The sequence below is a fragment of the Dermacentor albipictus genome, chromosome 2 (genome assembly GCF_038994185.2).
Source record: "Dermacentor albipictus isolate Rhodes 1998 colony chromosome 2, USDA_Dalb.pri_finalv2, whole genome shotgun sequence".
Classification (NCBI taxonomy): Eukaryota; Metazoa; Arthropoda; class Arachnida; order Ixodida; family Ixodidae; genus Dermacentor; species Dermacentor albipictus.
Window position 1 is genome coordinate 190,755,902 of NC_091822.1, and position 26,563 is coordinate 190,782,464.

General features: G+C 43.6%; 1 protein-coding gene across 2 annotated transcripts in view; it reads left to right on the forward strand.

Moving 5' to 3' along the window:
- Nucleotides 1-17,301, forward strand: part of LOC139055651 (neprilysin-21-like) — a 28,113-nt gene extending 10,812 nt beyond the window's left edge. For both annotated transcript variants that reach the window (XM_070533178.1, XM_070533179.1), the window contains exons 9-21: nucleotides 868-1,001; nucleotides 3,083-3,308; nucleotides 5,602-5,700; nucleotides 5,811-5,888; nucleotides 7,442-7,551; nucleotides 8,247-8,305; nucleotides 8,706-8,757; nucleotides 8,887-8,954; nucleotides 9,834-9,964; nucleotides 11,024-11,089; nucleotides 11,735-11,830; nucleotides 15,142-15,218; nucleotides 17,047-17,301. In XM_070533178.1, coding sequence (XP_070389279.1) covers nucleotides 868-1,001; nucleotides 3,083-3,308; nucleotides 5,602-5,700; nucleotides 5,811-5,888; nucleotides 7,442-7,551; nucleotides 8,247-8,305; nucleotides 8,706-8,757; nucleotides 8,887-8,954; nucleotides 9,834-9,964; nucleotides 11,024-11,089; nucleotides 11,735-11,830; nucleotides 15,142-15,218; nucleotides 17,047-17,146 — 1,296 coding nt within the window. In that variant the 3' untranslated portion in view covers nucleotides 17,147-17,301. The remainder of the gene's footprint in view (nucleotides 1-867; nucleotides 1,002-3,082; nucleotides 3,309-5,601; nucleotides 5,701-5,810; nucleotides 5,889-7,441; nucleotides 7,552-8,246; nucleotides 8,306-8,705; nucleotides 8,758-8,886; nucleotides 8,955-9,833; nucleotides 9,965-11,023; nucleotides 11,090-11,734; nucleotides 11,831-15,141; nucleotides 15,219-17,046) is intronic.
- The last annotated feature ends 9,262 nt before the right edge of the window (nucleotides 17,302-26,563 follow it).

The window sequence follows — 26,563 nt, forward strand, 5'->3', positions numbered from 1 at the left end:
GAGGTCCACAAACGGTATAATGTTCTCGCCTTCCCACACGTAAGCAGTTTTAAGTGTCTCCGCCGAGTTTTCTTTCTTCTTTTACCTTGTTGATAAATGTAGGCGATTTGGTTTCCGTCAACTTGGTATGCGGATTCGGCTAAGTAAAGAATAATAAAGATGTGCCAAAGCAGCTTGGTAAATGTTAGGGCTAGACTGGGCGTCATTGTACACGTACACGTCGGGATGGCAGGACGAACTGACGACTCGTGAAATGAAGCGAGCATGGGGAATGGAAACCGTAAGCAGAATATTAATCTTCAGGCGAACCGTCTTGAAATTACCTTCAGGCAAGTATTAGTATTCACACTACATTATACACAAACAAAATGTGCGTAATGGTTATGCAGTAAAGCTTGTAGGTGCGCGAGAACGCATTTCGAATGGCACTCAACAGAGAGAAACTCACCATATAGTTTCACGAACTGTAGGGAATCGTGGTGTTCGTTCCCAAATTGGTGAGAAATAACTCAGGTCAAGCAGATTACACAACCTGCCTGTATACATACACACAACCCTCTTCATCATTTCTAAAAAGGCATAACTTCAAAGTATCAACATCAAAAAGAAAGAAACTTGGGCCATGAGTGGAGCTACTGAATAAAACCGCGGCGCAGTATTGCGGAAAAACTGTGGCATTACAATTTTCTTTACTGTCCACCTCGACCCCACGCTTATCATCAGAACAGCCTCCCGCAAATATGCAGCCGCAGTGCTTGACTATCGCGCCTACGACTGCATGACCATTAGAATCGTGTGTGAGAAATTGTTTCACATTCCTGATTGCAAAGCTCAATTGTGATAATCACGGTCATATACTCCCCATAGGTGAACTGGCTGCAGATGCTGCAACGCCTCTTTGATAGCGTGAACGTGACACTGACACCGGAAGAGCCGGTAGTGCTCAGTGAACTGTACTACTTCAGAACCCTTGTTGACTACATAATGAGGAACACATCCAGGTAGGAGGAAAATGATGCCGGCAATTTGAAATTTACTTTCTCTTTTACAGGGACACAGAAGCAGAAACTTGTAGCATATAACCGCTTTTTCATTGGAAAAATAAAAACATTCGTCTAGAAACATATACGGAGTTCTTTTGACATGAAAGAAAAGGCATATTTCCAGCCTATTTTAGAAGTTCATGTAATATTCATGTTCGATTACTTGTCCATTCAATTTATAGTTTACTCATGTACATATAGTTTTGAGTATGTAAAACTTCTATTTGCTCACCATTTCCGTATTCATCTTGGAACCTATCCCAAGTGTCCCTACACTTGGGATAGGTTCGACTTCGTATTCTTCATTGGTTTCTTTGCTTCAACACTTATGCGCATATCTTATGAAATGTCTTCTCGTGTGTGTACGTGTGTGCGTTGTGAGTTGTGCGTGCTAAGCCTGGTGTGTGTGTGTGCGTGTGTGTGTGTGTGTGTGTGTGTGTGTGTGTGTGTGTGTGTGTGTGTGTGCGTGCGTGTGTGTGCGCGCGCGCGTGTGTGTGTGTGTGTTTGCGTGTGTGTGTGCGTTGTGCAAGTGGTATGTGTGTGTGTGTGTGCTTGTTGTGTGTCTGTTGGCGTGTGTGTGTGCGTTGTGCAAGTTGTATGTGCGCGCTTGTTGTGTATGTGTGTTTGTATGTTTGCGTGCGTGCTTGCGTATATGTGAGGTGCGCTTTTACATTGGCGCATTTTTGCATACCCCCCCCCCCCCCTGAAATGGGGCCTTTAAGGAAATAAACTGAACTGAAACGAACTAATCAAATGACAATAAAAATTTGAGGAAAATCCGCGGCAACGAAAGTCCGCAATATATACAATATCATCGCATAAATCCAACCAAATTATTTGAATGTGTGTTCTATCTTCCTGCTTTTGATTGCGTCGCACATGTTTTTGTCAACTCATAAATCTCTCAAATAAGCATTCCCGCGCTTACCTGTTAGCGCGTCTAATGCCCTGCCGAGACAACCCCCCCGCTCTGCGGTTGCACGTGTTACAAATTTTGCCTTTGATCAAACGAAAGTATTCGGCAGATATTCGCAAGGAGGAGGAAGGTGGGCGAAGGTGAATTAAAAGCACCACGTAGAAACTTTTTTTTTGTTGTTGTTCTGTTGAATGACAATGTTAATTCCCTGAAGTCTTTCCCGGATCTCCCCCTCCTCCCCTCCCCAGAAAAAAGAACGTGTTTTAAATGTTGGCTTACAGTACCAGACTTCTGTAGGTTTGAAAAAAATTCGTATTGAGCGACAATCATCGTTGTTTATAATTGTCCGTCTAAATTACGGCGAAATTAATTAATAAATCTGTGATTAACCACAGAGGAAAGCTGTTGAAGATTTTCGGGCTTCTGTATTGCCCCACAACTACGACTTATAATTGCCTTTCTCCTTCTCTCCTCTCTGTTTCTGCGGGAGAAAACCGGAAACTCGCTGGGGTATCCGCTTGTAAACAGCAACAGGGTGCATAGAATGTTGACAAGCGTATTTCATGCGAAATTCTAAGGAGATGGATTCTGAGGTTGGGGGCGATGACAACAGATCGCTAAAATGCTATCGCAGTTTCAATGTACTCGAGCCGTTTATTTGTTTGCCTCGCTTGGTGCTCTCTCTTCAAGTAGCGTCCTGTACATAACATTTTCGAGTAAATCGCCACCTGCGCGTGGAGGAGGAGCGCGTAGGACATGATGGTACTCTGCTCTGTTGCTGGGAAATAATTATTGTCCGCTTCGTCATCATCATCGTCGTTGTCATCATCCCGTCATCATGCCATTTTATATTCAGTACAGGACGAAGGCCCCTCCCACGTAAATTGCTATCCCTGCTCTAGCATCAGCCGAACCGATTCAAAATATACAAGTTTACTAGTCTCACAACTCCACCCAATCCTCTGACTTAGTTAATCTGACAGATCGACTTTTATCTACCCTATACTTCACAAGGCCTGTCGAACTCCTTTAGTTCAAGACACTATTTTCCGCCTGCTTTCGCTCTGTAATTCATATTAACGCCATGCTAACGCCTTTCTCTAACCCCTTCCGTTCCGCGCAGACATACGACTTACAACTACATGATATGGCGCCTTATCAGAAACTTTGGGCCCATGGCGCTTCCAAAGATGCGGCAGCTCTCCTTCAAGATTACCCAGGTCGAGCGCGGCGTCAAGAGAGACATTCCTCTGTCGACGAGATGCGTCTACTACATCAGCGACGTCATGGACTTTCCAGCTGGGAGGCTTTACGTCGAGCGATACTTCAGCAAAGAGGCAAAAAAGGATGTGAGTCATTTTACCTGCTCTTGAAGATATACTTGTACACCAGTGCTACGGTGCAACAATGGGTGTGGCCGGGCTAGTTGCACTGGTATACATTGCAAGCAGTAAAGCGAACCGCGGTGAGTCGAATCGATTTAGGAGGAACGTCAAGTGCAGCAGCGGCGGTGCGTCACCGGAGCCTTTTTCTAGATTGCTTGTGCATATCCTTGCCTCATTTTTCACCCGATATGGTCGAGGCTGTACTCAACGAACCTCGTGGTAGCGCAGGGTTTCGGAATTACATCTGTCAGAGAGAGACAGAGAAAGTGCTTCATTGAAAGCCAGGGTGGTTAGCCCTTTGTATATTCACCTACATGGTATACTCTGCAGGGAATGGCAGGCAGGGGAAGAGAGGGAACAAGTATATTTCCCACAATAAGGAGAAAAATGTGGCGTCAATATTTTTTACATAAACAATAAACAGAGGTGAGGCAGGTTTTCGCAGAACGGGGGCCGCATTTTCTAATTACTCATCTAATACATTCCTTTCACAAGAACAATTCGTAGTTGGATTTACCGTGTCTCGGACGCAACCGTGTGGTGTTATCCTTATAAAAAAGACCGCTCAGTGATGGGCGTGATGAGAAAAGGATAAAAAAAGAACGACACAAAATTAGGACGCTGGAACCGCATTCGCAATACATCCCTTGCTTAAAGGGTCTCCTTTATCACCGGCGTTCGGGCACCCGCCACTCATGATAACGATAGAGCTGCGCGATAACGAGACTATCGGCGCTGCGACTGACCAATTGCAAGCGGCATAATTTGCGCCCAGGTGCTCCAGCGGTATGAGGGGATCGATCGTAGTTTCACGCGTTCGTACTGTAGGACACCGGAAAGCGCCTTTCGACAGCGGTAATTCCAGCAGCTTCATTGTACAATGCGGAAAGGACAGGACGAAAGCGGACCGACACAACAGAAATGGAATGAAACAACATAAACGCGATGCAAATACAAAGAGGGCACGACTCAACAGCGCTGCGTTTCGTCCCCTCTTTGCGATCGTCCCGTTCTTTCCGCTTTATATGTGCACGGATTTACACCATTCCAACACATCCGAAGTGCTTATCCTTGCGAACTGAGCGAAGAATAAAGACAACGGAGGGCCTCGCTTTTCGTCGACGAGCACAACCACATGCTGATATACCAACAACCGCTAGGGCGCTGGGTCGTTGAGCACCAACTCGCGGTTTCGAACCCGTGCCGCCACGGCCGCGTTGCGATGCGGTTAAATTCGAAAACGCTCGAGTGCTTAGATTGTTTAGGTGGTCAAAACTAGTCCAGAGTTCCCCACTACGGCGAGTCTCACAATCAAATTGTGGTTCCGACAGGTACTACCCCATAATTTATATTTTTAAAGCATCAAGAGCCCAGTTGGCTGTTTCTTATAACTTCACCTAATACGTTACGCCTCCAATTGGATGTCCAACGTCCGCCGCTATGACCGTGACAGGTGCTGGCTAGCACGGCCGGGGCTCGCATACACGCTTGCGAATGTCCGAAGAGGTGGGACGGGATGATGGCCACTGCGTTAGCTCATGTGGTAGAGCATCGCACACGTAATGTATGACAGGCGATCAGCCAAGCTAACACCTCCAGCATGTCATTAAAGTTTGTATCTCTCTGTCTATCGCAATGCGGAACATGTAAGTGCAGCTAGCACTTGCAACAAATTGTTTTCGGGAACTTCCGTGGTCGTTTTCCTCGTTATTTGTACATTTCGATTAAAGAAATGTGTTAATTTCTTCCTCACTTTTCTCGGCTTATTCTCTACTGGCTTCATGCGGTTGTAACCCTTGTGAGCCATATTTCAAGCGTTGACTGCACATGATCTAAACAGAGAAAATAAGATCATATAACTTGCATCATTGACATTTTGCTATAGTATCCTACGCTGTAAACCAATTTACACCTTTAATGCTTTTTAATGGTGCAAACTGATCTATGCGACTCACACCCTTGCACCCGTTATGGTGTAAGGGTGGGAGTTATGGACAGTAAAGCACCATTAAGTATGCAAATCGGTTTACAGTGCAGGGGCGCATGAAAGTCGTATCAGCACTACATGAGCGCAAACGTACTTACATGTTACTGCAGCCAAATTCTTCAGCACGTAAGTGCAATAAATTCGCTTATTGCAGTTCGCGATGAGGCTATGCGTTGAAATATGGTACCACTTCAATCTTCTGTATACATTACAAACTTCGAAATAATATATAGCTCTTTTGTGGGCTAAAAAAACTTTTCTTTTTCCCAGATTCTTGATCTCGTCAATGAACTGAAAGAAGCATTCGGTAAAAGCATCAGGAGAACTAAATGGATGGACGGATCTACAAAAACACATGCTCTTAAAAAAGCAAGTATCTACACACTTGACGATCCTCACTATTTGAGTGAGCGCCTCAAGAAGCGCTCAGCCTGATTTCTCAGTGATACATGTCTTTCAACTATTCTTGCCTGCTCCAGCTGGAAACCATGGTCACGCACGTTGGATACTCGGATGACCTTCTCAACGACACCTACCTAAACAACATGTTCAAAGAGGTCCGCACATTACGGTTGTATATGGCAATCCGGCCTATCGAAAATTAAATCCGTGTATGCGTGCGCGTGCGTGCGTGCGTGCGTGCGTGTGTGCGTGTGTGCGTGTGTGTGTGGGTGTGCGGGTGTGTGTGTGTGTGTGTGTGTGTGTGTGCGTGTGTGTGTGCGTGTGTGTGTGTGTGTGCGTGCGTGCGTGCGTGTGTGTGTGTGTGTGTGTGTGTGTGTGTGTGTGTGTGTGTGTGTGTGTGTGTGTGTGTGTGTGTGTGTGTGTGTGTGTGTGTGTGTGTGTGTGTGTGTGTGGTCTCCAGCACTTCTTTTAAAATTAAATAAATAAATGGTGTTGGTATACCGCGTCGAAACCATTGCAAATTACTTTGTTAGTCAGCAGGGAGCAACCAGAAATCTTCACGTTTAAGGCTTGTAATGTGTGCTTGTTATTGTTTAGGTGTTGTATGCAAAGCTCGACGTTGTCGCGAATACCAAACGAAATTAGGTGTCCGGGAAAAATACATCTAGCAAGATTACTTGAACATATAGCGGCAGTGTCAAATGACATAGAACCACCGACTGTCTGAAGTTCTAGGCTTCTAAAAAAATATTGCCGAAACATTACTGCAGCCGGCATTAAAACATATAGATCACGTTTCGTGTGGCCTACAAAAGGGTGTTTGAGCGAATACTTTAAAAATATATTTAATATTTACCTATGGCAGATAGCGAATTTCTAGTCCATCAGCTGGTCTACTCGAAAAGGCGGACATTATTTGAACAAAAATTGAAATGCATAATCGAATATTTAACAAACATTTGTAAGTTTTTAGCTAATGACCTTATGGCCTATTTTGCTATTTAGAAGTTCTAGCGGGGGAGACTGCAAGTTATACCCACTTGAAAAGTATTTTGTAGATGACACCATTTACGAGATATGAGCCGTCAAACTTCTGGTAGAAATTCACTGTTGTTCCGCTTACTTTTTAACAAAACGTCGAGTTATGCATTGAAGCACAAGATTAAGTGGAACGCCAATGTATTTCTCCGCAACGTTGAGGAATTCATATTTCGAAACTGGCGTCATCCAGTGAATTCGTTCCAAGTGGATCCGCCTTGCGAACTCCCCGGCTAGAATTTGTAAATTGCAATATGTTCTATGAGGTAATTCGTTAAAAACTTCATTAATATTTTTTTGTTAATTAGTCAATCATGCATTTCAATTTTTTGCGCAAGTAATGTCGGCCTCTTCGAGTAAACCAGCTCAAGGATAGAATTGTGCTATCTGCCACAGGCAAGTAAAAAAAAAATTCGATAATGTTTGCTGAAACACCCGGTATTTAGCCTCCAATAACCACATTATGCATATGTATATTTCTTGCGAGCAATTATTGAACGTGGATACAAATTTTAGAAATTCGTGCTTCAAAGCTTTTGTCTTACCTGAACATCCGTGTTACATGTATGTCTCCTAACATAAACAAAGCATGATCATATTATAACAATTTCCAGCAATCTCCTACACTGCGCACAAACCCACACCAATGTGTGTCTTCTGTGTATTTCAGGTCATCGATGCCAAGCCGGGGCAGCCCTTCATCCTCAGTTACGTATCATTTCGAAAACAATGGGCCAAGATAAACTTGATGACACTGCACAAGCCTTACAGCAGAGAAGAGTATGTATTACCTCTATAAGCGACGAACCGTACAAATTTCTTCCCTATAATGCCTGGAACGCGCGTTTGCGAGACACATACTATGACTAACAAGCCCGGTAGACTCTCTAAATTGACCTCAAACAACTTCAAAGCCTTGCAGCCAGGTCCATTCACTCCTATTTTTACGACACAAGTGTGTCATATTTCACTTATCACTTCTTTCCTATCTTCATCACATTGCCAGCCTCTGTTTTTTTTTTCATAAATTTTCTTCAGCTCACTGCATAAGACACCTCACATTGTACACCGCACGCGCACATCATAGCGCATCGGCCATCCACTTCAAGTTTCACGGCCACGTTCCCAAACTACTACCTTTTCAGCCTTACTTTGCTTGCGGGCCGCATTAGAGTGTAACGGCCTTCACCACCAAGTTGCATCTATAAGTTGTCCATCGATGCTTTTGCAAAGGCTAACAGAACGTGTATTTTAATAAAACAGCAACATCTGACCCCATCCTTTATGTAATACCTCTAACATAGGGGTCTTCAAGGAAATAAACTGAACTGAAATTAAATGAAAAGAGGACAACAATAGACGTTCTTTTCGATTCAATGCTGGTCGCCGGACTTTTGAACAATAATGTGTCTTCATTATTATTTTCATTGCTGCAACACGTTTAAAGTAGAGTTCGTTGCTCCTTTTTCCTTCAGGTGGTCGTCAGGCCCTGCTGTCGTGAACGCTTATTATTACCCGCTGGCCAATGGTATAAGTAAGTTGATCAGTATTTCTAAATTACAAACTCATGCACGTGTTCTAGAACGTTTGCTGTTCGCATATTATCTGTCTTCTGTCCAGTATAAAGATTCAAACGTGCCTTAGGAGGTTTAACACTAGTTATGGCGATATTATATAACAAAGTATATGAGTGGCACCGCAGGGGAGGCCTCCGGAGTAAATTTGACCAGCTCTACGTCTTTCTAGTGTGCGAAAGTACAAATGAATGGGTGATTTAGCGTTCCGTCAATGTCGACATAACGCCTCTGGCGCTGGAAGTCCAACCCGCAACCTTGTTGCTCAGCGCACACTGTGTCCTTTTGTTTCACAATGCCGGCAAACATTGTCCCCTGCAACATGGTATTATATAATGTTCCTCCGCCACCTTATTTCAGCTTTCCCTGCCGGAATTTTGCGACCACCAGTGTTCGAGTACGGGGTTCCCATGTATGTGCAAAATTTATTTTGGCTTTTGTTTTGTTTTTTGTTTTGTTTTTCATATGGAGGCAGCGTTCAGTTGATAAAGAAACAATACAAAGGCGGTTACATTTAGTGTTGCGTGCTTTCCTTTCTCAGGTATATAAACATGGGAGGAATCGGAGCCGTTATTGGACACGAAGTCACGCACGCGTTCGACAACACCGGTGAGTCTTTGTGCAGTTGTCTTCACGGTACGAGTCGATAAATTGCTTCGTACTGCTTGCCTGGTTGCTGTCGCTGACGCTAGTTAAACGCGCAGAAAAGGAGCTATATGCCGCTTTTGCTACGGAAGGGTCAGCACCAGTATACAAAGGGTACATACTGATCTGTTCATCTACCTTATCGTAGCTGTGAACTTTCAAAAGGTTAATTTAAAGCTGTAGATCAATAAAAGGCCAAGAAACGTATTCATATTGGTTATGACATTCAGATATTATAAAGCAAAATAAGGGTCGATATTCCGCGTCTGATTAATGTAATCTCACTCTTGTACTTCCAACTTGACTATATTCTTTTCTTATACAATCGAACTGTCAATGAATGTTACTTTCCAGAGCTGGAAAAGTAAGCTCACTGTATTTGATCGAAGAGAGCAATCCAAATTACATAGTGTTTGCTGGGGAGATTGGAATCATGCTTTCCTGGTAAAGAACGCGAGCCCTATTGGAAAGTTAGACAAACTAAATAGCAGGTGGTAACGCTGTCGCAGATGGCTGTCTGAAAACTTTTCATGGCCGTGGTTTAAATGACAAACATTTATCTTAAGCAAGTTCATCGAATGCCAGCTTAAAAAGAGAAAAGGAGACACGGTAGAGCAAAGTGATTATTATTGACGGACAGGACTGTCAAAAGGTGAACGCTTAATGCCGCAGTTCGTGATAAAGACAGGTTAAAAACAAATTGCACATTGGAATCGCCAAGAAATTTTCGTGTTCGGCTTATAATTGAGTAATTTTACTGAATGAATTGAAGAATATGCTATTCTCTGCGCCTGAATTCTTATACGAAAGCTCGCGCGTATGGGCACTCTTTGTACACTTCAGGAAGCCAGTTCGACAGTGACGGTAACATGAGAAACTGGTGGACGAACAAGACCAAAGAAAAATTCCTGGAAAAGACGAAGTGCTTCAACGAGCAATACGGCAACATTACAGACGAGAGACTCAAAGTAAAGGTGACTATATTTTACATCAGCTGCTTCAGCAACTATGAAGCAAGGGTTTTACGTACGGCAGATACATTAGAAGTAATACTTTTCTGTGTGGGATCAGGCACGGCTAGAATCGGTAGTGCCTTTTTTTTTTGCAAATCCTTTCTTGACACAGCTTTTTGCAGACATAACAGTGCTTTCCGCAGATAATGAAGTAACTTTTCTTTTCCAAGCAGTTATCATGCAGGCACAACTTTACGCACCTCGAATACGTCGACTATTGCTTTTTAGGAGACTTGCGCGTGTGAAAAACGTGAACAAAAAGAGTACAAGGTCAGCGAGTCGCGGTACACCACGAAGATCACGTTTAAGATTCGGCCAACAAGCATCTAGCCACTTCGCAACATGCGAATACCGAAACAAGCGCTGAGAAGAATGCACTCTATATTTACACCCAGAAGGGTGCTGGTTTGTAACATGGCTAACACCTTCACTCTAAGGGCTGTAAAAAAATGTCCTCGTTCACAAAAGCCCTTTTAAACTGCACCAGCGATGAGAGAAATCATAGTTGAACGCTGTGTATTAATTCTGACCACCTAGTGAGTATCGAAATATCTGACTCGAGAGTTTGACAGAGGATAGTTATTATTTCGTGTAACATTCGCGTTGTCTGTCGTCGCTGCTATCATCATATTTACTTGCCAAAAAAAGAAAACTTCATTCTTTCTTATCAACGATTCATTCTGACCCCTTAACGGTGAGCGTGTTAGTCACGACAGAAACCAAACACTCTTTATATATCCGAGTAAGGGTGTTTTCTTTTACTTTATGGTTTGCCCTTCAACATCAAAAACGAGCTACACGTGAATTCACACCCATAAAGATGTTGAAATGTTTAGTGTGTGGTCGTCTCCTCCTCCATAGTAATGCCCCTGTGCGTGCTTATGAAGAAAGAGACAGTTTGTAAGGTGACGCCAAATAGACTACTTGAACACTCTATTTGATTCTCTACTTGTATAAAAAAAAGAGAAAGGCTTACATCGTCATGGTTTTACAATGAGCCGGGTGCTCTCTTCTTCCCAGCTTAACGGCAAGAAAACCGTGGGAGAAAACACAGCTGACAATGGAGGAATCCATCAAGCATACCACGTAAGTGTGGTTTAGTTAAGTTTAAGAGAGGACACGATTATTTGTACAACTAGTGTTCAACTACGTAAGAAAGTAAAAGCGAAGGATTCGGACTCATGAAAGGGACACGCAAACAGAACGCTTACGGCTCAAATAATTAATTACTTAAAACGTCGAAAACAAAAGACAGCTTCGATTAAGTTTAAACTAAATTTAAGTTAAGATTAAATATTGGCCGCGTTTTTGCTGCAGCTATAAAATCACCCAATCACTAATAAGACAAAAACACATTCGTCCTTTCTTGAACACCTACGTAAAATGAACACAATATAACCATGTAGAGCTTTTCGTATAGAAGCAAGCACTTTCTGAAATAAAAGCTGGTATATCTCTTATTTACGAAACTACGTTAATAACAACACTGTCACACAAGGAACAATTTGTCTACGAGATGACGTTATTTAACACCGGCACAAACAATTTCTGTTTGTCACTTCTTCTTTATTCTTTCTTTCGATAACAGGACAAAGATATCAAATGACCACCGTTATTTACGAGATACGACACGTGCAATAGTCACTGGTGGTCTAGTACGAGTAAACTTGGCTTTATACCGGATATATGCGAGCGCTGAGCAAAACGTGCGTCGGCGTTCTGTCATTGCAGGCCTACCGAGCTTGGGCAAAGAAGCACAAACTGAAATCCTTGCCTGGACTCCAGAACTTCACGGCCGACCAGCTGTTTTTCATCTCGGTGGCCCTGGTGAGGCTATTTCCTTTTGATCTCAGCAATAAGCAGCAAGAGGTCCAGAAGCAAGGTCTGAAAATTTATACGTCTTGCCTTGCTTAAAAGGCCCGAGGAAATATAAAAGAAGCATTTGCGGTATTTATAAACGTCGCGGTTGCTTAATCCGTGGGGCACCCTTACAAAGCGTTTTTGCTCCATAGGGAAGCAGCAAAAGTCTGCGTGATCGTGCGATCGCCTTTGAGTGTTGTATCGCGTAGTATCGCGGTACCGCGTGAATTTCCTTATTTTTTTTCTCCTTTTTTTTCTCCTCTTCTTCTTCTTTCTCCTTTTATTCCCTTTACCCCTTTCCCCAGCACAGGGTAGCCAGCCGGTACTTACACTGGCTAACCTCCCTGTCTTTCCTCCTCTTTGTCTCTCTCTCTCTGCGTGAAGAAAAGAAAACGACGCATCTTTTTGTGCATAAACCATGCGATGTGGATGCTCTATACCAGAAGCTATACGTTCTCGCCTCACTTGTCTCATACCATAAGGTGCACAGGACGTACCCTGTCCACGGCATGTCGCCGTTTACACTATAGGGTATTTAAGTGTCTGTCGCGCCTAACATAATCCCGATTTTCACACTTTGCATCTCGTAAGTGCATCATCGATTGTACTCGCATCTCAGTAACGTGGCATGCCTTGTTATCTTCGAAAGCAACGTTTTCACTTACCAAACCCGCGAACAGCTTCGGAGCATGCACTTGTCGCACACATACTCTAAGCACAAAATTCTCCCTCCCCTCTTTGTGAACGTATTAAGCGAGTGTCTGGAGAAAACCAATCTTTATAAATCAAAAGTAATCCACAATACTATGAAATGTGAATCCAATGAAGATCAACGTGCCTCTACGAGTATAAATAAGCGGAACCCACTGAAAACTAACGAGAAATCAAAGCCAGTCACCGGGCCCAACAAGGGCCTTCGGCCTCCCTGCAACTGCACAACAGCTCCTGTGGAGACAACGACTTTCGCTGTTCAGTAAATCACTTCGCTTGATACTTTCAACAGCCATGCTATACACAGAATGTGCAAAGCTGCGGTGTCGCCTGCTTTGACGCATTTAATTAGGCTTGCGCCGACGTTTTGCCGTATAGCTGCACAGTAGTCACCACGTTGAAAGGAAGGCCGTGGAATGAAAACAATAGAGAGTGTTAGATTTTTCGCAGCCATATTTTGAGGACGCAAACCGCCGGGTTTACAAAAGAATTTGAAAAAGGTACACAGCAAAAGAAAGCAGAAGGGGCACAAAATGACGCAAGCAGGGCGTGGCGTTGTGAGTGCGCAAATAAATTCCCTATTTTAAGACTTCACAGTGAAGAGTATCACGCTTACTTCTACCTTGACATAACACAAACCGGTGGTTTATTTTACACTCCACGGTAGCTTGGTGGCTATGGCGTTGTGATTTTTTTTTATTTATAGAGAGAGAGAGAGATGCAAATGAAAGGAAGGCAGGGAGGTTAACCAGACTTAAAACGTCCGGTTTGCTACCCTGCACTAGGGGAAGGGAGAGGGGAAATAAAGACGGAAAGAAGAGCGTGACAAAAATGAAAGCATGAGAAAAAAAAAATATGAGAAGGGACGAAATGGGGTCATTAGAGTCTTTCTAAAAGGCCACTGTCACGTAGAAAAGTCAACAGAGCCTTGACCGACTTTTGCTGCGACGACAGTTCACGTCGGCATTCCAAAACTGACTGTTCTGAAAGTGGCCTGTCGTCAAGGCGCGCCAACGCGGTCGCTAGTGACAGCCGGTGCGCGCTGTATCGAGGACAGTGGCAAAGCACGTGTTCGATAGTCTCTTCGCCGCCGCAGTGTCTGCAAGCCGCGCTGTCATCCATACCGACTCGGAAGGCGAAGGATCTTGTATAGGCGACACCAAGCCACAGTCGGCAAAGTACTGCTGTTTCGAGTCGAGAGAGTCCAGGCGGGGGTCGAAGTCGAAGGGATGGGTCCAGTCGGTGTAGACGTGTATGCTTTAAGCTGGGTGTGTTCCATAAAGTTTTGATGGCTTCATTTGCAAGCACACGAATTTTCGTTGCAGCGTCTGTTCTGGAGAATGGAATGGAGTCTTGTAAGCCCTCCTCGTGTGCAGATCGTGCTGCTGCGTCGGCAAGTTCATTGCCCATTATGCCACAGTGGCTTGGAATCCACTGCAACGTGATGTCGTGTCCTTGCTCGACGAGGTGGTGAAGAAGCAGTCTGATTTCCATAACTAGTTGTTCGTGGGGTCCTCGGCGTAGGGCAGAAACCAAACAATGAAGAGCAGCCTTGGAGTCAGTGAACACGCTCCATTTCCTGGGTAGTTCTTCAGAAATTACACGAAGTGCACAACGAATAGCAGCAAGCTCCGCGGCAGTCGATGTAGTCTGGTGAGATAGTCGAATCTTAATTGTGGAAGGTTTTGCAGGAAAGATCACCGATCCTGCAGACCCATTCACCGTGGTTGAAGCGTCAGTATAAAGATGATGATGCTCGTTGTAAGTCTCATACAGCAAGAGCAGTGAAAGCTGCTTGAGTGCTGGAGACGAGAGTTGGGCCTTTGTTCGTATTCCTGGTACCATTAGTCGAACATTTGCTCGAGCCAAGCACCATGGTGGAAACGGAACTTTCGCTGGAGCTGTATAACCTGATGGAAGGTATGCACGATAAGGCAGGACTGTTTCGCAAAAGGAAGCACGTGGCCGATCCATCCATACATACTGCAGCCCCTTTATGGGGCTATTGCAGGAGTGGGTTAGACAAAAATAAGTCATACGAAAAAACAAGTAACCAATAACATATTAAAAAATTCACAAGAATGAGGCAGATGACACAAATGAAACTCAAAATAACGGCAACACTAAGAGTCAGTACAAAAACGAGAATGAATCAATACACTGTAACAACAAAAAAAAATACATAAAATCAGGTGTGGTTAACCTTTAACAGGAAATCGTTTAATGGCAGTGACCTAATTGTTCCGGGAATTAAGTTCCAGTGATTCGGAGCATGAGGTTGCGGATTCGATCCCTACCAGGGCAGCCACGTTTCGGTGGAATGCGAAAACGCTCGTGTACCTTGCATTGGGTGCACGTTAAAGAACACCAACTGGTGAAAATTGGTCCGTAGCACTGCACCACGGCGTACCTCATAATTATATCGTGGTGTTGGCACTAAAACTCCAGCACTTGCTTTTTTTTTGCAACAGTTACTTTTAACGTTTCTTGTTCAATGCTTCTATTCACGGCGTTCACGGCGTTGCCAGTCGTAATTTTGCTTCATCACGCTCCCTTCTCCTGTGCAGACATGGTGCAACAACCCTCGACCAAGAAGTCTTCAGCAACAAATATACTCCGACGTTCACGCGCCGTCCAGATACAGGTAAGTGAGAAAGAGCTCAGTAAAAAAGGAAATCGTGACACGGGCTCGAGAGTTTCCACAGTTATATATTTACTCCTCAGTTACGTTTTCAGTAAATTATTACATTTGTGAAGTTGTCCATGATTACATTTGCATCTATATGCAGGAAACACTCAACGAAACGGCTTAGAGTCGTCTCCAAATTTGTATCATTGCTACTCAGTTATACATATATGCCGAAATTCGATAGAAACCAGTCGTTATACAACGCACGCCCAATCGGACCTCGCCACAAACATCGTTCTTTTGATCTGTGTATAAAGATATACGATAAAACGAAGATGTCCTGCAACTGCGATTACGTAACCGGCCTGAAGTCAATAAATACTAAAATGAAAGAGGAGCTAATCCCTCCAAAGCGCCAAAACTTGCGAGTAATGAAGGCAGTGAAACGCAAGATAACAGTTAAAGGTTAAAGAAAGCAAAGGAAAATAACGAAATAGGCACGATATTCCGGAAGGTACTTGCAGAAACCCTACATGACTGACAGGCACAACTGCAGAAGTCAATGTTTTACCAACTAACATCAAGAAATACATCAATCCTGGCAGTGTCCCTGGGCACGCTTGCGGCGAAAAACTATTAAAATGCGTGAGGGGGCTGATACAAAAAAAGACAAATGCTGCAGAATAAATCCACGTATAAAACAAGATAGCATGATTATATGAAAACATCACGCACATGCGTTCAGAAAACATCGCTGAAGTTGTATCTGGCACGCCAGTGTCCACGAGTACGAATTTTAGCGCAAATTTTCTGACAGACCACACTTTTTAAACTGGAGAAAGATGCAAAATAACTGTAAAGGAGAGAGTGTTCAGTAAAGAGCCGGCGCCGGTGGTACTCCGGTGTGCACCTGAATTAATTAACTATGTTATTTATAGAGCAGCTTCAAGTGCACCAAGTTAGATAAACTTTGCTCGTAACTCTGCCCTGAATGTTTTGTATAGTACGAAGACGTTTTCGGTTATGTCTACGAAAGATTGACTTGTTCTACCATTGACCGTAGAGGTTGTTACGAAAATTCGTAGAGGAGACTCTGGCGCTGCAATCGTACGGCTATACCTTGGGAATTGTGAGCAGCACATGCACCTGTCTAATCACCGTGCTCGTGGCTTCAGACGCTCTTGTGCCGTTATATGTTAGGTTTTGTATTTCCAAATTTTCAAGAAATAATATCTTTTTAAGCGCACGAAGGAAATAAGTTTCCGCACGCACGCGCATAATCATTGCGTATTGTTGCACTTATAACGCAAACGTTTGTTGGACAGGATCAATTCGCAATGCCGCACAGACGTCATAGAAGCCAGAAGGACGAAGTTTAGGCAGATTCACGTACTGCACATCATTCGCGCCCGGTATGATATTTTGCATCTTTCGCGTAGAGTGCCAGTGTTCTAATTTTTTTGACGAAACCATCCTGTCGACGTTCCCAAAACCTGCTTATAAAGGAGGTCCGTGAGAAATATGCGTTTGCAGACACGCAGCGTTGTGCACGTCCTCGATTTGTCGACACCAAACGAAAGAAGTTGGCTCTCTCAAGTTTTGAAACGTTGTAAATAAGACGTGAGTACAAAAAAAAAACAAGCACACCATGTCAGTCTGCTATCATTTCGATTGGTTCTCGGTTCACTCTCGTGAGTCTGAACTTAGTCAATCGTTGAAATGAATAAACGTTAGGGGACTTGCGCCCAGCACACCAGGTATCACTCACGCATTTGGTTGCCGAGTACGAAGTGTGACGGAGACAGCAGCGTCCTCTCTAACGTTGTTGTCTTCCTCCTTTCAGAGTAAACGTGCCCTTGAGCAACATGGAGGAGTTCTCTAAGGCGTTCAAATGTCCCAAAGATTCTTCAATGTACAGCAAAAGAAAATGCGTACTATGGTGAGCCCAAAAAATACGGATCAAAGCAATGGGCACGGGAAACCTCATCACGTGACCACATTGCCCCCAGAAGTGCCATGTAGCGTCCACTAACCAGGTCGGCGCACAAAGACCAGAGTTGCTGGATGAATAAACGCGTTTCTGTTATTGTTTTTTTAATTCTTATCTAATTGGGTCCTTTCGAGCAGATAAGTAGATAAGTGTTGGCTTCACATAAAATCAAAGCGTTAATTTGCTGGAGATATATCCCAGACAATTACAATACAGACACACTCAAACCACACGCACAAGCCAAGAGTCACGTGGCACCGAACGCAAACCTACATGGTGCACACATGTATAGCGCATAGTGCATAATCGTTACAGCGAACACACTCTGATTCGATCAAAATCGATCATAAGTTATGTCTCGAATGGGTTTAAGTGTCCGTGATTTCAGTGCACAACACCTCGAACATCCCTATTATATAGATGCAACAAATTCACGGTCGTCGAAAAGCCAACAGCCCGCGATGATTTACGCACAACCTACTTGCTAAGCGGCTGAGACCAGTAAGAGCCACTCCACGTCACCTTCATTCATTCACCCCATGACTATAGAGTACTGACATGGGACACTGCTAGCGCATCGCATATAGAAGCCTCGTGGAAAGCCGTTTCACTCGCTGCATGCACTCTATCGAACAGCAGATCGCAAGAGTTAGTGCCCAGACTTCAACAAATTGTGACTCGGATAAGAGAATAATTTCGAAGCTTCTGTTGCAACAGCCATCAACACGATAGTTCCTCGCTATAGTCGTCCACACTCGCCGTGGTTGCTCAGTGGCTATGGTGTTGGGCTGCACGAGGTCGCGGCATCAAATCCCGGCCACGTACGGTGGCTGCATTTCGGTGGGGGCGACATGCGAAAACATCCGCACACTTAGATTTAGGTGCACGTTAAAGAACCATAGGTGATCAAAATTATTTCCGGACTCCCCCGCTATGGCGTGCCTCGTAATCAGATCGTGGTCTTGACAAAGTAAAACCCCACAATTTTTAATAATCGTCCACCTTTAACTTCATTTACATCATTTACATTTGATTTAGTAGGATGGCTGATCGATCTAATTGATCATTCATCTTAGTAAGTGAACATAGCGAACGGCGGCAAGCACCTGTTTCCTACCGTTATGTCGTTGTCCGCCTTCGCGCTGTTCGCTTACATTTGACCACAGGGGGAAAAAAATGTGGCGTCTCTCGGCGCATGTGCGTCAGTGTGGTGGGTGTGTGTGCGTGTGCGGCTCTACCTACCGGCCGGCACCGTAACTTGTTCAGTGATATATAGCCTGTACTTTCAACGATCACGCAGCATGCGAAGCAAGTGTAGAGGGAACTAGAAATAGTGGGTAAGCTAAGTGTGTGAGAAGGGCGAAGTGGCGTGGTTAACTCGGGAATGTAGACGCGTCCCCGTTGAATGGCAGGATGTGTGTATGAATGAGCGGAAGACGCTTACAAACAACACTAACGAGCACCGACCATTGCGCTGTCGTCGGCTCTGCTTCTGCCACTAAGCGCAAGGAGCTGTCGGCGGAAATACAAATTGTGATATTTATGGTTTCCGCCAATCGTTATCAGGCGGTGAAAGGGCCAAAGTCGGAAAATGCTAGTGATGCGCAGAAGGAAGCTGCGCATAATTAACTAAAATAAATCAAGTGCCGTTAACTTAGTAGTTTCGTATATAGGTCAGGCGTAATCGCGGAAGTGAACGCAGCAAATGTTGATACCTGTTCACCAGAAATGAAGAGTCCGATGGCAGCTTACACACAGCTTGGACGTGGCAGCATAGAACAGTTAGTGCGTCCATGTACAGTTGTAACCTTGCAGAAGTTCTTTATTGATTAAAAGAACTATTTGCCAGGCTAGTTGGCTCGCGTTTAGGGAAAACGCAATAGCGCAATTTAAAGCTTTCCCATAGGAAGAAGGACGCAATGACGGGCTCCAGTTTCTGTGTCTTCCTTTCTCCATTGATAACCATCAACCATCTTCTTGTTCGTCTCTCTTCCCGGCCTACATCGCCTTTACGTTCCCCTTTTCCGTACTTTATTTCCTTTCTCTGATTTCCCATATATATATATATATATATATATATATATATATATATATATATATATATATATATATATAGGAGTGAGTGACTAGTGGGCTGGTTTATACCTGTGTAATGAGGACTCCTTGAGTGCGCCTGAGCTCCTCGATCGAGTGCACTTGGCAAAATTTATCGAACAGGCTCTCAAGAGCGCTGCCTGCGAGGCCCTTGTCTGAGAGCCCCGAACGGGCGATACACGCAGCTTTTGAAAAATAAATGGATTTTTGTTCCCTCTTCCTGGGCGGAGAACACGACCGTATGCGTTACTGCACAACAGGAGTACGCTGCTGACAAGGCACATAAGAAATTGCTGTCTTATACGAGGGTGAGAACATGTGCAAAGAAAATGAACCTCCGAGTGTAATTTGTAAATATCGGGTGGCTTATAATATTCATAGCTTTTCAAAATGTATGCCAGTGATGTGCAACTTGGAGGTTAACGAGGGTCGGCGGAAAGAGTAAGGGATAATAACATAGAAACATAAACCCGAAGAAAAGGTGGCGTCGCACAAAAGAAATGTGCATGCAAACGCTGTGAATTAGATATTGGTTAGCTGGAAAAGGTCCGTCATTTCCGATCTATCTCGCGTGTGCTCGTCAATGCCAGACTCGTTATCAACTGAAACAAAGGTATCACCGACGCAGAATAGTCTTGTGCAATGAAAGCGACAGGTCCACCCCCCACCCCGGCGACCTCGTGCTTAGCCGCCCTACACCATATCCACTAAGCAACCATGGCGGGTGTGGATGACTATGACTAGAGAAGACAGCATAGGGACAGGGGCGTAGCCAGGGGGGGGGCTTATGGGGCTTCAGCCCCCCCCGAAATTTTTTCGTGCTGTCCATGCACCGCCGACCAAAGCGACCCCTGGCGCCGGAAATCACTCTATATTTTGTCTAGAATGTCTTTTTGACGCTCGAAAAGAGATTTAACCGCGAAGATTGCGAACTCGGGCTGGATTTCGTGGCAACGCCCATACACCGGCAGTCATATAACGCCAAGCAGTCCCATCCGAGCACAAAGTTTCAAGGGCGCTTTGATGGTGAGCGGGCTCGCCGCGGCATCTCACTGAGGCCACGGAATCTATGGAGCGCATGGATATCAATTGCGAAACTTTATGGGTATAAATCTCATAAACTCTAGATGTGAAACGTGCATTGACATTTCCAAAGTTGTGCTTTAAATTTTCAATTGCGGAACTTTGTGGGTTTAATGTGGTTATAAACATTTGACGCCAAAGATCCATTGACTTTTCTAAAGTCTTGCATCGGAACATACAACGAGACAAGCCAAATCAACACACTAGCAGACCAGTTGACAAAGCACGCAGCGAGGTCCAATGAGACGATGCGTTGGGGTAGTTCATTTGTGCCGTCATGTCACATAAAAAATTACCAACATTTTTTTTAACCTACGCCAGAACATCCATGTCAAGACACTAAAGCCAGCCAAAGTAACTACGTTCTTATTTATTTTTTTCTACTTTGGCTTTTATTCACCAAGGACACATTGAGCCTCTTCAATTTTTTTTTTTTTTTGTTCTCGCTACCCTACCCGCGGGCTGCCAGAGCGAGCCAGAGCGCATATGTTTTTCTCGTATGGCCCCGACCACCGCGCGGTGCACTTCGGTGGGCGTTGGGTTTGCTCTGGCCGAGTGGATTTTTCCCTTACAGAGTTTTGGAAGCTTTCTGGCTAGCAGACGAGCAAAAAAAAAACAATGGTCGCTCGCCGCCATCACTGTGGGGACTCGAAGGATAGCACCGCGTTCCTTGAGCGGAACCTTGTAGGATACTGAGCAGTATGCGTATATGGTTCTCAATGGGCCAATCATCTCATGTTTTCTTCGGTATTAATTCCGTAGCCCCATTAGGTGCCCGATGTAGGCATTCCATTCTGGCCAACATACTTTCCTATGCGTTCTTTTTTCATTTCGGTGCCTCTGCCCCACAGAAAAAAAATACATTGTTGCGGCGCAGCGAATTGTCGCATGGTGAAAGTTCGATTTTGATACTTCTTTTGCGGAAAGTAATGGGCGACGGGACGCTTCAGTTTCCGGATACGTTTATTGTATTATTGCGAAAGCAATTATATGGACACTCCAGGCGCATTCCTGCCGTCGCCGTCGCCCTCATGTTTCGTATAAAGTCCAAGGGTGATAAAATCGTGACTACCCCCTGCATGCTGTATGTGCGAGTGAAAGCGTAGGAGGGGAGGTGGAGTGGGTGAGCCGACGATGGTGGCTCAGTCTTGTGTGCGCAAAGGAGAAAAGCGGGGAGCAAGCGCGCCGCCTTCCGTCGCGCGCAATACATCGGGGGGAGTGGATGGAATGGGGGCGGAATCTAGGATTCTGTGAATGTATGATTGTGCAACATGTTTATTTGCCTTGTTTGACGCATTACATACAGTTACTTTTTCTTACATACGTAGACTCATTGGAGACCTATACGTATACTTAGATATCTCGTTGCGAGGTTTTGTGTATACATGCAGTGAACTTTGTTTCCAGTGACACTTTTTTGTCCTTTGTCAAGCCGTATTTTCGCATTTGTATATGCCATTGTATCTTTGCATTTCTAAAGTACGAGGGCGAGTCAAATGAAAGTGAGCCTACCCTAACCGCGCAATAATGGTTCGGTTCATTATCTGCGAGGCATGCGCGTAGGAGAACGGCATGTCTCATTTACAAAAGTGGCACGCAGGTATGAAGATAACTGTTCTTTAATGCTCTCATACACTGGGTTGAATATGGTTGCGTCGCATGGTGGACACTTCAAAAGTTTAACAGCTCGGTGTCGCGAAGTTTTTGACAGCTAAAGGTGTTTCCAAAACAGAAATTAATCGCCGTATGGCTGCCGTTTACGTTGAACATGGCATTTCATTGACCACTGTGAAGCGTTGGAGCGAACGGTTTAAAGGACATTGTAAAGACATTCCAAGACCGGGCCAAAACCATCGTGCAATCACCTCCCACACAATTTCAAAGGTTCATGAGCTGATGAAACAAGAAGGGAGCATAAGCATCGATGAACTGGCAGACCGTCTGAACATCAGTCACGGTTCGGTTCACGCCATAATTCATGAGCTTCTCGGTTATCGGCTCTTTGGTGGCAATGGATCCCCAAGATTTTGGTCCACCGCGAGAAGACGGAGAAGTTCCGCGCTGCCTTGACTCATCTGATCGGGTATCACAATAAGGATGACGACTTCTTGTTTGAATTTGTGATTGGGGACGAACCTTGATGCCACTACTACGAGCCTGAAACAGGACGGGAAATCTTACAGTGGAAACATACGAATTTACCACACCCAAAGAACGCAAAGGCCATCATTTCCGCTGGAAAGGTGTTGTTGACTTTTTTTTTCGGTCGTCAGGGTCCATTACTGATAGAATTTGCTAAATCTTGAGAGGCTATCAATTGTTTCCGGTATTGTGAAACGCCAGAACGGCAGTGTGTCGCAATCAAAAACGAACAACGTGGAAAATTGACGAATGGGGTCATCTTGTTCCACGACAATGCCTGTCCCCACGTCGCTTATGTGGTTAATACAAAACTGGCAAAATTCAAGTCAGAAACGCTGCAGCATCCGCCATACAGCTCAGACCTCTCACCTTGCGACTTCTACATTTTGGGGCAGCCGAAAAAACAGCTCAAGGGAACCAGATACAGACTTTTTGAAGCAGCAACCCAAGGAGTTTTATAAGACGGGAATCACGCGACTCGTTAGTCAATGGGACAAATGTCTAAATTCTCATGAAGACTACTTTTAAATAAAGTACCCCGTTGTTGGCTCACATTCATTTGACCTGCCCTCGTATATCTTGCAGAATTCCTGCTTTTTATACGTGCCCTCTGTTGCGACTATGATTTCGGTGCAATTACTCACGATACACGACCGATGACAGCTGCTCCTGCGTAATACATTAAAACAAATTACAGCGTCATTGAGATTTTTCACTGGCCATTGCATATATACAAGAATGTAAGCACGGTTCTTGAATGACAAAGTTTCGTTAACATATTTGTCCTCAACTGGTTCAGTTCATTGCCTTTTAATTTTTCATATCAGTGGCATGCACTGCTTTCCTGGGTTCGAACTGATGTAGTTCTAAAGTTCGTGTGATATTTTCTTTACCTAAATAGACAAAAATATGGAAGCATTGATACCAGTTATTTTGGGCAAAATGTTTGGCACATACGAGTATATTCTTTTGTGAAAAAATACATATTTTATTGTTTTGACTGTGCGTAGCGTTCAAGAATTCGTTTGCAGCATCTTTGGAAATGACAATGAGGTTATTATTCATGGATTTGATCCCTTGAAAAATTGTTTAAGAGGAAGCTTTAGCTTGGGCCCAATCCGACGCGGCCTATTCAAATACTTGTAAAACGCAGAAACGCTTTTCTTAGATTATCCTGCTAATCGCTTTTGTTGAAATTCATTGCATTTGAGAGAGAAAGTTAAATTCTAGTTCTGTTGGAAACACAACTTCGATTTAGGGCCTGAATTTTGTTTAAAATATTTTGAAAAATTCGAAAGTTTGAAAAAATAGGAGCACGACGTTTACAAAGTAATAGCTATGCATGAAGAACAGACATTGTGGTTCTGTTGGCATCTATTATAACAGTCAAAACGGACAAGTTTGCTATGTCAGTTTGTATCTTACGTGAATTGGTTACGTTGTGTACAAGGGTTCTGCACAAGCCGTATTTCCACAATACTAATTTTTTTTAGATTCATGTGTAACATATCCATTTTGTCCACTGTAGATTTACTATTAGATGCAATTCACAGAATCGTGATATCATTTTTCATTGTTGAGTCACGGAGTTTTAAACTTGATAGTTTCGTTTTCTGAAAATTTTCGATTTGGCCAATTTTTAATAAATAATTGACCACCTAAATGAAAAATTCGAAACCAGTAGTCACTAGAATTAAACTTCTTGTAAATGCAATAAACCTCCTCAAATTTGGTGAAGTGGTTGCAGAGAAAAACGAATTCCCCTTCTACATGTACTTAAATAGGAGAACCCGAGCTAAAGCTTCCTCTAACAAAATTGCTGGCTACGCCACTGGCCCCCTGTATATATATATATATATATATATATATATATATATATATATATATATATATATATATATATATATATATATATATATATATAGATTTGTTCGGGGAGGCTACGCCACTGGCCCCCCGTATATATTTATATATGTATATATATATATATATATATATATATATATATATATATATATATATATATATATATATATATATATATATATATATATATATATATATATATATATATATATATATATATATATATATACGTGGGGCCAGTGGTGTAGCCCCCCCCGAACAAAATTTCTGGCTACGCCACTGCATAGGGAGCATATATCCCAGTTTGGGTGTCATGTCGTTTGCTGCCTTCTTTTTATGTACGTCAGAATAATGGCTCTAAAGTAGTATACTACTTTGACCCTTTGTCGACAGTCCATTGTGATATTCGGTGGCATCATCATATAACACGTGTCCCAGCTAACGTTAGCCAAGCTGTTCAATAAAAAAAAGATTTAAAGAGCACGCAACAAGATACAATTAGGAGACATACAGTATTCGCCTGGGAGAGGTCTGACGACCGAGCGCCGTAAGCGTTAAAATTGCATCTTGCACCACGTGTTTTCTTATATTTATTTTTTTTCATTGAACAGCTTGGCTAACGTTAGCTGGAACACCCTTTATAGGCAGCCATAGCCTACTTAGAAAACAGGCTGAAGGTTTCTGAAAACTCTCTCTCCCTGCATATCAGCGTTCTCCATGTCTCGCCCCGGATTTATTTTATTTCATACGACCACATAACCCATGAATCCTAATCGAATTTCAATGATGTAACTTACGCTGAACTTCACTGGCATGTCGATAGCGACGCTCTGAAATTGTATTCAACGGGGCGAGGTATGTGCAACAGTGAACTTACATTCAATAAAAATAATGAGATACTGATCGACAGTTCCATTTAGGTCGTAGATCTACGATGTGAACTATGATGGAGGCTGCAGCAAATAATGCCACATTAATTTTAGATACCCGGCGTTGCATAAACAGCACTGAAGTCTTGGGACACTGAAATTATTGCATTAGCCTGCTTCGTCGTGCGGTCGCGGAGACTTATCACTCAAAGCAACAGAGCGCCCTTCGAGGCCTCCGCAAACTGAGGGTTGGGCTGCTGGAAAGGGCGGGGGGGGGGGGGGGTAGCAGTGGGGGTGTGAGCCCATTTCAGGGGAGGCTGACCCTCCTCTAAGACATAAAATTCAGCCTTGCTTGCATAATAACAAAGCAAAGTATGCGTGAGTAAAGTGAGCCTCGTCTCCTGCAAAGCCCCTTCGAGAGTTAGTTTCCTATAAAAATTAATATAGAGATAGTTCTGGCGCTGCGATCATTCGGTTACCATTAGAATGATGGTTAGTATAGATGGATTTGTGTGATCTTCGTGTTTGCGGCTTCAATCATCCTTCTGAATAACACGGTTAGTTGAGTGAATTGTTATGCACTTATTTCGTTCTTGTAAACATGTTAATCTATACGCCCATAGCTTTAATGGTTTTGTATACGTACTGTATCCCAACCCTGCAATGATGCCTTCATGGCACTGCAGGCATTTCAAATAAATTATTTTTAAATAAATCATTATTACACTTTATATACCTAAATTTCCAAGAATTCACAGTATTTTATACAAAGCCAGGCAATTAGTCACTGCCCACAGTCATAATCATCGCGAATTGTGGAATTTATATCGCAATATGTTGTTGAACACTCATAGAAAAAGGTAGTGTCAGTTACTAACCGAAAGGCAACTAGCTAGTCGCAAAGTTAATTAAGATGCTAGTAAGTGCAGTTAGTAACGGCACCGGTAGTTTCATTTGCTGCCCAAAAGGGTTGGTGCATACGACTAGCACCTGTAGCCAGTTTACGAACCATAGATAGTAATGGCACCGGCATAGTGGGACCTTTTTCGTTTCAAGCGGCGCTCTCATTGCCAAGGAAGAATTATGTCGCTTCTGTTCTAAAAGTGCGTTCCGTTCTGTTAAAAGTGCGCATTGTCACACAGTTGACGGATATTGATATAATCTCGCCCGGCTGAGGTGGACCTTCACCGCAAGAATCAGGAAGCGACGACGAAGCCGGGCATCGTGATGATGAAAAAAATAGAAAAGATTGTATTCACTTCATTGGTACATGGATGTGACTCTCATCTGAGTCTCGAGCGGTTGTTCTTAACACG